Source organism: Embiotoca jacksoni, unplaced genomic scaffold (assembly GCF_022577435.1).
Source record: "Embiotoca jacksoni isolate LCO1_2020_lvr unplaced genomic scaffold, fEmbJac1.0.p SCAF_10, whole genome shotgun sequence".
Taxonomy (NCBI): domain Eukaryota; kingdom Metazoa; phylum Chordata; class Actinopteri; family Embiotocidae; genus Embiotoca; species Embiotoca jacksoni.
The window spans coordinates 6,044,239-6,056,102 of NW_027185230.1; the positions used below are offsets into that span (position 1 = coordinate 6,044,239).

Below are 11,864 nucleotides of genomic sequence, written 5' to 3' on the forward strand. Positions count from 1 at the left end.
TTTAATTTCCGTCTTCTTTTCGTAACATGGCAGCCTGTCCTAACATAAAGTTATTTTATGACAGTTTCATTTCTCACACGGGTATTATTGAGAGTAGTGAGACTGGATATGCTGTACATTCAACCACAACAAAACACAAAACAAAACTAATAAACAAACAAAGCTAAAGGCTCTATATATCTGCAGAGTTGTATTTTGACTTTTAGAGATTTCAGCAGCTATTTTTCCACATTGAAGAGCAATATTTAATTTTACAATTTAAAAAAAAAAATAGCCTATTTAATCTATTCAAAATTTAAAGACTAAATTCAAATAAAACATGAACTGACTAAAATAAATAAATGGAGCTCTACTTTGCTTATTCAACTGCTTTTGACAATTTGTTCGAAGATTTGTAATTTAAAATGTATTAAACCCCTTTATATTATCCTGAGAGGCCACTATTCAAGCGTGGTCATGTGCTGTTTGAGGAACGGCGAGTGCCGGACTCCCCTGCTCTGTGGGGTCTAATCTCCAATCCCATCGCTTCTAGTTTCATTGATGTTTGTCTTTTTTTTTTTTTATGAATGAACGGCAGGGGAGGAAACTAGACGCTCTGTGATAGGTTGCTATTGGTTGACGTCACCTCCGCCGTGACGCGGTGCACCCATTCATAAAAAAAAAAAAAGAGAAAGAGTCCTGTGGAGAAACACAGAGGCAGTCAGAGGGAGAGAAAGACAGCGAGGTGACCGGGCTGAACGTAAACAGTAGTGCGGTTGCGATGCGCAGGTAGCGAAGAGGCGCAAAGGGAATCCACCGCAGGATCTCCAGGTTTGGAGACTGGTGGTGGTGGTGGTGGTGGTGGGGGCGGGGGCAAAGAAAGAGAGAGACCGAGAGAGGAGATTAACAGCAGTGAAGCACACACACGCAGCTAGAAACGACTTGCGATGGAGGAGCTGCGAGAGATGGACTGCACGGTGCTGAAGCGGCTCCTGAAGGACGACAGCGCCAAGTGCCTGCTGCTGGACTGCCGCTCCTTCCTCGCCTTCAGCGCGGGACACATCCGGGGCGCCGTCAACGCCCGCTGCAACACCATCGTGCGCCGCAGGGCGAAGGGCTCCGCGCTGCGCCTGGACCAGGTCCTGGCCGGGGACGAAGAGGTCCGGGGCCGTCTCCGCTCCGGGTTGTACTCCGCCGTGGTGCTGTACGACGAGAGGACGCCGGACACGGAGTCGGTGAAGGAGGACAGCACCGTGACGCTGGTGCTCAACGCGCTTTGCCGGGACTCCTCCAGCACACACATATACCTGCTCAAAGGTAAATATATACGTCAGTATTACATTTACTCCGGCGCCTATAGGGGGTCAGCTGCAGGTTGGGGTGATGATAGTAGGTGGTGGTGGTAGTACAGGCTACGAGTTTCACAAATAATTCAAAGGATTAAACGTCAATTGAAAATATATTTTTAATGAATGGGCGGTCATTCTTTGATTCAATAGAGCTATAAAAATGATAAACACAAGCAGTAGTCTGGAATCTCATGATAGTAATAACAAGGTCAATACCAGCCTACAAGAAAGTTATTGCCATTTTTTTTTGTCTAGCAATAGGCGTCTAGTTTAGTTAGTAAAACTTGGGCCTATATTTAAATATGGCATTGGCAAAAGAAAATAAAAAACAACAACACCGAAAATATATTAATATAAAGTACACACACCTGGAAAAAATATAATGCATTTGGTAATATTTTTTTTTAATCTTAGATTGGAACTAAAAATCGGATCCAATAATAATTATAGTTCCAAATTTTATTCGCAGCCTAATTTCAGTGGATATTTTATTTTCCAACAAATGTGATTAATATGATCTTATCGTATCCATCTGCTGAATATTATAAAGCAGAAATCGAATGACCCTGCTGACTGTGTGCTCTATTTGTATGCACTGGTGTGTGCGTGTGTGTTTTTTAGTTGTTGTTTTTTTTTTTTTACAATATACACTCTCACTCACTCACAGCTACACACATTCACACACAGGCTGTGAGCAGAGTGAATGAGGTAATGCTGGTGCGTAGAAGCCACTTCAAACCGAGGGGGGGCTTACAGGACACACATGATCGTTTCACAAAGGCTTGAATTACCGATGGGAAGCAGTCAAATTTCAAATCAACACTCGATTCATGCCCACTCTATATTTAGATTGCAGGAAATCCGAAAAAACCCGAAGCTGCTGCAAGCTGTGGCGCATTCGTTTTTCTTTCTCTTTTTTTTTTTTTTTTTTGTGAAGGGGGTGGGGGTGGGGGGGTATCCTAACGACGCAGACGACTTTGAAGCGCGAGTGTACGCGTGTGGCTGATAAAGATGACATTTTCTGGTCCGATTTGATACTCGAGGTGCAGAGACCAGTGGTCGACCTGCAGATGTAGACTGTAAAAAAAAAAAAAAAAAAAAAAAAAGGAAAAGCAAAGGAAAGAGATGATGAAATTGTTTTCAAATCCACATGCTAGTAGGCGCAGGACCGAGAGGGTCAGAGGTCGGTTTAATAGACTTTATGTAAGACTGACTGCATGTGGATGACAACATCACGGAGCAGATTAGGATTTTAATGTGGTGGACTTCTTCTTTGAGCTCCTTTTGAGTGTGTATATGCGGTGTGTTGTACGCATTCAAACCCCCCCCCCCCCCCCCCCCCACACACACACACAATTAAAAAAAAAAAAAAAAAAATGCTGTTCCTGTGGTGAATTTAACGTCCAATCATAGCACTGCATATGACGCATCACATCTGATCATATTATGTTTTTTTGTTTGTTGTTGTTTTATATTTTCCAGGAGGATACGACAGGTTTTTCTCAGAGTACCCAGAGTTTTGTTTAAAGACCAAAACCTTACCGCCGCTCACCAGCCAGTCCAGCGTCGACTCGTCCTGCTCGTCGTGTGGGACGCCGCACAATGACCAGGTAAGAGCTCAACTCTCCCGAACCAACGTGGATGAGGTCATCCAAAAGAGCCCCTTTTATTCAAACCGACGTACGTGGTGCGTATGCTGCTGTTTAGTGTTTGCGTAAACGAAGTAAATAACAACAGAACCGAAAATCAGCAACTGTTTCACGTTTGATGGTTAAAACTGTTATTAACGTTTGAAATTATGAACGTCCTGATTGGCCAACCAAACGCCAATCCAATTGGCGATTACGTTTTTGATCTTTTTGATCTGGTAAAGTCCGTTATAGTTTCACACGGTCATCACCCGAAGCTCCCGGGTGCAAACACCGGAGGCTATTTGCTTTGCCCAACTGTGGTTCTGTTTCCCCACATTTCCTCGCCTTCCCCGTGTCCGAACTTAAACCATTTGAACACGTTGTTCTCAGGCTCGTTTCTTCAGTGTCATTTTCTGAAAATCCATGAATTGTTTTTAAAGCAGTCACCTGCTGTCTAAATAGGCCGGCTCGGGGAGTCACAGCTCGCCATCGAGTCACCTCCGAGCCGCTTTCTGTGACCTGTTTTGTCCTCGTTTTTGTTGATCAGTGACCGGCAGTTTGAGCCTGCAGATTTTACGCACTGTTCACGGTCACATGTGGGAGTTTTTTGGGGGCGAGACGCAGACAGCCCAGCCTCTGTATGTTTTCTAACAAAACACAAAAAAAAACGTCTCTCCGCCGGTACGGATCAGGTGCGTTTTAATTCAAGCAATGCCGCAACTTCCTCTGGCGGCGTGATGATGGAAAACAGCCGGCCGAGTGTCTCTCTCTCTCTCTCTCTCTCTCTCTCTGCTTTCTCTCTGAGCATACGTGTTATTGATCATTTCCTGACTCTTGTGTCAGTACCGAGTTCGTCAGCAGCGGTGACATAAACACACAGCGCTCTCGTCAATAAGTCGCGCTGCCGGTATGGACTGGCCATCGGCTGACCTCTCAGAAAGGGGGAATCAGTACTTCCTCTCGGACATCAGAGTAGGACGAACTACATCTGACCCCGCACTGGATTAATGCATTCAAACACTGGGGGGGGGGGGGGGGTACTTATGTTATTCTTAATGTAGGAAAGAAAATATATATACTTCCCACTCAAAAAAAAAAAGTTGATATGTAATGTGTGCAGTGAAGATATTTTCTCAATAATATGCTGTAGACACAACAATAATGAACCAAAAACCACCAATTTTAAATCATAACATAACAGCAATCACAATAATATTTACAATTTGATACTTGGTAGCAGTGTTGATATATATATTTTGTTTCAACCAAAACAAAGCAAAACTGGAAAGACTAATCATATTATTTTATGTTCTCTCTTTCACATTCTATACTTTCCATATTCTCATAATTCTATGTTTCTTTTGTAACTTCCTTTTTCCAGGAAGCATCAGAGGCCTTCATGTTCTCAGTCAGTGCTGCAGCTGCATACAGTACTTGTTCTGCCCGTTGTGCAGTTCTACTTTTGCTTACCCACGGGCAGCTGCAAACACATGTTGCAGACATTCTGAGGAAATGCTGCTGCAGAGCTCATTTTTCTCAGAAGGACTGTGAAAAATGACGCTTCATCGACGAAGCATGAGAGAATGTCTTTGAACTGACTGATTAAGGACCGTGCAGATGTCTCTGCTGGATATGTGCTTTTAAGCCTGCAAACATTAGTCTGTCCATCAGACACGCAGCTCCTGCAGTGGGTTGTGTTTCCATACGTGAAAAATAACTGGACCTGAGACACACACACACAGACAAACTAAATGGCGCATATCGAATGAGTTTGCATTACTCACGGAGATAATGAGCTGCTCCTGTCCGATGGGAAGCACGGCTAATGTGATTAACAAAATATTTAAGCGAGGTCACTCTTATGCTGAAGTCATCTGCTATGTAACCTCTGCTGCTCGCAGACACAGGGGATTCTTTGTCTCATCATGTACGCCGGCTTTTATTTACGCAAACATGGCTTCGCAAGCCGACTGGGTCAAGAGACGGTTCTTTATGGGATGACTCAGTGGATGCCGAAGGAATGAATTATGAACAAACTGCCTCAGAACAGCAGATCTGTCTCTTCACTGATTAAGAAAAGGAAATTATGAATTAATTATCATCTTCCCGTCTGTCCTTCGTCCAGGGCGGCCCCGTCGAGATCCTCCCCTTCCTTTACCTCGGCAGCGCCCTCCACGCCTCGAAGAAAGAGGTTTTGGACACAATGGGAATCTCTGCCTTGCTGAACGTGTCAGCCGACTGTCCCAACCACTTCGAGGGGGCCTACCAGTACAAGTGTATCCCTGTGGAGGACAACCATAAAGAAGAAATCAGCTGCTGGTTCCTGGAGGCCATCGAGTTCATAGGTCAGTGTGTGTGACACCCTTGTGTGTGTGTGTGTGTGTGTGTGGTGTGTTAGCAGAACAAATGCATTCCCATGGAGGATATCGACAAATCAAATGAGCTTCATTCAGGCAGCAGCGTGGTTTTTTATGTGGTTGGTTTTTAGGTCAAATTAAAAGCGGTCATCTTAGTTAAGTTTCTTTATTTATTAATGTCGGTGGAGTGTTTTGAGTTTTTGCACTGTCTGCTTGCACACACCCAAGGCCCATTTAATATTTATGAGATGACATGTAGCGCTGCAGCTAAAAACGGTTTTCATTATTGATTAATCTGCTGACTATTTCCCTGAATTTTTTTTTAAAAACACTTCATTTGTTTTCTTTAATTTTCTCTCAATTGTCAAAATGTTTACTTGAGACAATCTATTCGTGGAGTACCACGTTTTAATGGGATATTTGTCCTCTACACTTCCTTGAATCCATCTGTCCATCAGATAGTGTGGGTGGGGCTTTTGTTGTTCTGAAACATATTAACTGATCTCTGCTTACGCCAACTAAACAATTCTCCGGTTTTGTTCATCTTTTCTTGTCTGGAGTCCTCAATTTATATATATAAAAAAAAAAAAAAAAAAAATGTACCCGTAAAGGAGCTTTCAGAGAACTGCTGTGGAAAAGCTCTCATTCTCCAGATACACTGTGCACACAGATGACGGGCAGATGATGACAAAATCTTGATTTATTCATCGGAATCTGTCAAAAATGATTATTTCCATGTGGCCCGTTAGTCACGTCCATCACAGCAGACTCTGCAGAGGTAGAAATCAAAAGAAGCAAACAAAATGATGTAATACACCGAAGGATACAACAGAGTATTTAGAGTGATAAAATATTCCGATCGATGATCTCTCTCTGCAGCATGATCTCGGGTTTGTGTGTTATAATATAGAGGCGTGTGTGAGATTCACTTGGCTTTGTACATGCTTTGCGTAGACACTGTGGCTCCTGTGCTGCGAGTGTATGTTTGTGAGCATGTGCTCTGATGTGTGTGTGTGTGTGTGTGTGTGTGTGTGTGTGTGTGTGTGTGTAGGTGCTGGTATGCGTCATAGTTAGCTGCTGTGGGACCAGAGTCTGACTCATCCACTGTTACTGGGTGAACAGACGCTGTGGTGGAGTTACCTGAAATCTGTGTGTGAAAGAAAAAGATTTAGCGAGAAAAAAAAAATTAAATACAGACATCTGGGAAAACAAAAACAGAGCAATGCAAAAATAATGAGTGATAGGAGGGGGGGGGGGGTGTTAGCAACCAAGCATCTTTGCATTTAAAAGAAATGCCAGAAAATGTTATTTGATGTTGCGTAATTCTGCTCTTGTGCCAGAGAGGCCGTGGAGTGAACTTCAAAGCAATATTTTTTTTGTAATATTCAGTTTGGCATCGTGAGCAGCAGTCATAGAAAGAGATTAAATGAATTAACACGACAAAAAAAAAAAAGAAAGAATACTATGCTTCTAATTTCCTGTAGGCCACCAAACGTGCTCCAGGACATCAACACGACTGTCCACCTAATCGTGCTGACTGATGCTGTTGGGGTGGGGAGGGGGAGGGGGAGGGGAAGGGGAAGGGGGGGGGGGGGAAGGGGTTGATTTCCTGTAAATGTTTTAATGAAACTATTTCTGAAATCTGGTTATTCTCCGTAATAACGTAATAGCGTGCATCTAAACACGGTTAAACAGGCAGAACCATAAATAGGACAAAGAGGAAGTGTGAAAAAGTGGCTGATGACTAAAACGTTGCGCTTCTGTGCTCCAGTCGAATGTGTTGCGCCGCTTTTTCACTTTGAGGTCGCTTCGCGGTTTGACTGCGCGGAAAGCGAAGGCATGAGAGTGTGGAGGAGAGGAAATGAAAAGCGTCTGAGACAAAGCCTCACTGCACATCTGGTGTGTTTAAAAATACATCGTTGCTGTAAAAGAAATGTACTTTTCAAAGTGACAATTTGTCGATGCTCATTGCGTCCAAACCGCCGGTTATTCGACGATGTTGTCAACCAGTCAGTAATAGTTCGGCCCATCAAATGTCAGGAAAATAGCAAAACCGGTCACGATTACCAGCTCAAATTATCTTTGATTCGCTGTCGTGAAAGATGAAGAAAACCATTCATTTGGAGACCTTTTTACTTACTTCAAATCGTGCCTGTTTAAATTTTTTTGTCGATTGACTGACTGATTTGTCGCCAGATCTCTTCGGTTTTGCACGCATGAATACAAACTCAACTCTTCCTGTGTCAAAATAACACTTTAGATGACTGATGCAGAACAACCGTTGAAAAAAGCGTGATTATATTGTCGACTTTATGAAATTAAAGTGAACAAAGTATCTCTTACTGCTGTTTGCACGTGTGCGTCACAGTTGTGCTCCGGTACTTTGAACAAGTAGCACTGCGCTGCTGTGCGGTACCAAGTTTCATGGTGATCCCTCTAATAGTTGCCGAGACATTTTCCAATAACGTCGGAGGATCACATGTCTCATTAGAGGACGCGTCTGCCAACAGCGGAAGTGTGTTCAAACTTCGGTGCCAGTCGTTTCAGTCGATGCTGATGCAGTGAATAACCGACGTGCCGACCGAAGTCATTAAGATTCGTCCTCTGGTGACGATGAATGAAATATATGGCGGTTCATCCAAAAGGAGAATTTGTATTGCAAACGAACTGTGCTGTTTTTTTTTTGTAAGTGGAATTTTCTGACCTCTGACTCCTGTCTCTTCTCAGATTCCGTACGGGACTCCAGTGGACGAGTGCTGGTCCACTGTCAAGCGGGCATCTCCCGCTCCGCCACCATCTGCCTAGCCTACCTGATGAAGAGGAAGCGGGTGCGTTTGGACGAAGCGTTCGAGTTTGTGCGCCGGCGCCGCAGCATTATCTCCCCCAACTTCAGCTTCATGGGCCAGCTGCTGCAGTTTGAGTCGCAGCTCCTCGCTACCTCGTGCGCTGCCGAGGCGGCCGCCACGGCGAGCCCGCTGCTTGGACCCAAGTCAACCGCGACCACCGCCTCGGCGGTGGCCACGCCCACTTCTCCGTTCATTTTCAACTTTCCGGTCTCTGTGGTGAACCCCGCTTACCTGCACCACAGCCCCATCACAACCTCGCCTGGCTGCTGATGGATAGACGATCACAGCCTCCTCCTCCTCCACCCCCCCCCCCCACCCCCCCCCAACGACTGGGCTGCCATTGGCTGGAAGAGCTGTCAGTCTTAACTGACCATGGCAGTATGTACGTGCTTCCAGGGCGGGGAGGCGGGAAGCGTCACGGTGCCTGATTCAGAACTCGAAGACTGAAATAAGACTTTTTAAAGTTCGCAAACCAGCCAGCGCTCCTTCCATTTTAACACAAGATTTATTCAAATTGACCAAAAATGAACTGGCTTTCAAACATTGTTTCTGTAACCAAGTTCAGATGGAGTGTTGGACTGATGTTTACTCAAGGTACACTCTTTTCATTGATAAAAAAAAAACAAAAAACAAAAAACAACAACAACATGCACAGAGGCACACTGACACACAAACACGGACACAGAGCAGCAGCAAATCCCTCTCTCTCTCTCTCTCTCTCTCTGCATCTCTCTCTCTATCACACACACACGCACACACACACACACACACACACACACACACACACACACATTCATGACTCGCAACTGAATAAGCTCAGTATGAAGACAGGGGCTGTTGCCATGGATACGACAGGTCTTTAGGAGAGGAGATGGACACAGGAAGGAAGGAGGAATTTTAAGCACCCGCTCTTTCCCCTTTGGGTGTCCCTCCTGTTGCCGGACAAAAGAGATGGATGGAAAATAGAGGGGAGGAGACGGTGATAGAAAGCAGGAGCCTCTTCAGTGACAGGTGCTCTGCCGGCGATCCGGCCGGAGCTTCCTGTCTTTCATACGTCCTCTTCCTCTCTCTGTCTCTCCCCCACACCTTCCTCTCCTCTCATCTCCTTTTCATCCTTTTATATCCCTTCTCTCATCTCTGCCTCTCATCTTTACCGTGACACCCCCCCCCCCCACACACACACACTCCCCTTCCTCTCCTCTGCTCCTCATCTCACTCACTAAAGAGGCTAAATAAATAAAATAAGATGCCAAATAAAGGCCAGGGCCCTCGTAAATCGACCGGGAAACCCCTTTGCAGGCCCCTGATAAATGCTTTAGGAAACCCCATCTGGTACGTCACAAAAAATAAGTTGTTTTGGATGAAAGGGATAGAAAAAAAGAAAAACAAAAAAGAGAGAATGATATTTTAGAAATGAGTTTTTGCTAAGTGGCTGAGCGTGCATTGTTTTGGGGACATTTTTCCCTGAAGGTCAGAGGGCAAATGTTAAAGCACACTGACCCTGGTAGACAGCCACTTAAAGGACCACGCTGGCGGTTTTCTATCTATTTACTCCCTTGTTTTCCAAATATATTCTCCAAAAACACACATAAACTTGTAGGAGCTTTGGTTCAGTTCTTCTCAGCAAGTATATTTTTGTAGCATACTGAAATTAACTGAAAACATGGCTCCTATAAGATGCTTTGGAAAATGTTCTTTTTTTTTTTTTAAGTTCAGGGGTTGAAATGTGCATCATCTGCGAATGGTCCTTTAAGATGTTTGTGCCTTGTTCGTAAAGGTATCCCATGGATTTAGGCATCCTTAGATTTGCCAGTGGAGTGTTGTTTTTTGTAGTTTTTTCCCCCCGTAGCTGCTGGACAGCAGATTGCTGAATCTTGATCAGACTTCTAAAAAAAAGTCTCAGCATTTTACCAGTGCAGTGCAGACTCTTATTCAACAAAGTCAAAATAGCAAAAGCGATTATGTTTCATCTTCTCTCATACACGCTTACTGACGAACACAAACACACATGCACAATAAACACCAGCAGGTTTTACATCTGCAAATTTTCAGTCTCCCCCAAACCTTACAAATATACGTATCCAAAGGGGCAGTTGAACAGATTTCAAACCAACTTCCAAGGACAAATAAAGTAATTTATGAAGAACTGAAGCGGCTTTAAAGAAAAAAAAAAAAAAAAAAAAAAAAGTAAATTATGTTGGATTCCAACACTCAAAATGACAATTTGAGAATTTGAAAATTTTAGGAGGAATTTTAGATTTTCAAAGAGAGGACATCAAAATGTGAGCGCTCTTACTCCCAGCAGATTGGAATCCAGGTTTTAAAAATACAATTAACTTATTTTACAAAAAAGGACAAAAGAAGAAAGATTTTTTGAGTTTTGTGACCATAATCCAAAAACAGGATTGAGTTCTTTACGTACAGTTAATTCACTGCATGTCTGAGTCTAACATAACATACCATACCATTTTCTGCTCTGAAGATTGTCCACTGCTCCCGCCATAGCACTTCGAAGTCGTGCAGCACTGTTCATGAATACCAAACAGAAGTGACTTTTTTCTGGCAACACTTCAAATAATCTGACAGTCTGAGACAACGTCAGCCTCTGCTTCCGACTAGGCTGAGCTTTACACTGTGCGAGACTTTCATTCCCGAGTCCTAATGTACAAGAAATACACAAACACACACACACACACACATGGTTTCAAAGATAACAACCCTTTTTTTTCTTTTTTTTGTCAGCACCTATCTCCGTAGCACTTTGAAGTGATGCAATACTGTATTTGTAATTTATGATTGATTTGCACATCATGGTGATACGAGACCGACTAGAGGTTTGTCCACGTAGAGAGAGAGAGAGACAGAGAGCAAAGAGAGCCAATCAGTGAAAAATGCAATACTTTCTACACATCTGTGTGGTCGAGAGCCGTCTGTCTGTCTGCCTCTTTATGTTAGTCCATCTGTCCTGACTGTGTCTCTGTCTGGCCAATGCTGTACACCCATCAAGGCAATATCAATCCTCCACTTGGACATTTATATTTATACACGTATATATATATATATACAGTATATATGTATAAAATCCCTTGATTTTATTGTGGAATGAATGATCTGTGCATTTATTTATTACTGATGATCCACTGTTGAATAAACAATGTTCTTAAATAATTGGCATGTGCTGTCTTTTTTTGTATGACGGCGCGCAAGACCGATTGTATACATGTTTCAATAATAACCTATTATCACGCAGAATTAAAACCAGGCAGCAATCTATTTACACTAATAATGAATTGCCAGCTTCACCTTGTAAATTGCATTCCGGGGAATGCGGTTTGGCAAATCACACAAAGACGCACAAGAGCGGGTCATATTTTGCAAATGAGGCTCCATTAACGGCACGTATCGACGCAACCCGGTATCACGGCAAAGCGTGAAATAGACACACCTCGTCCGCTACAGCAAAACGTGAGATCGCTACCCTTTGCGCTGTCGAGGCCTGAAAGTTACACGTTTTCCTGTAGTGGACGAAAAAAATAAACCCATTGCATGTTTTGAGCCATGTTGTTTACAAGAAAGTGAAACTCTTTAAAAAAAAACAACAACTTGTGGTAGGGGTCACTGAATAAGCACATGGTTGGGGTCTGTGACGAACGCCACCAAGCCACCCCTCCTTTCTCCCTGTACTGCCCAAAGAAAAATGTA

General features: G+C 43.6%; 1 protein-coding gene across 1 annotated transcript; it reads left to right on the forward strand.

The window, feature by feature from the left end:
- The first annotated feature begins 675 nt into the window (after positions 1 to 675).
- dusp4 (dual specificity phosphatase 4) lies at positions 676 to 11,324 on the forward strand. Its single transcript, XM_069162760.1, has 4 exons — positions 676 to 1,296; positions 2,811 to 2,938; positions 5,085 to 5,304; positions 8,044 to 11,324. The coding sequence occupies exons 1-4, from the start codon at positions 927 to 929 to the stop codon at positions 8,430 to 8,432; spliced, it is 1,107 nt and encodes a 368-aa protein (XP_069018861.1). The 5' UTR covers positions 676 to 926; the 3' UTR covers positions 8,433 to 11,324.
- Positions 11,325 to 11,864: the final 540 nt, after the last annotated feature.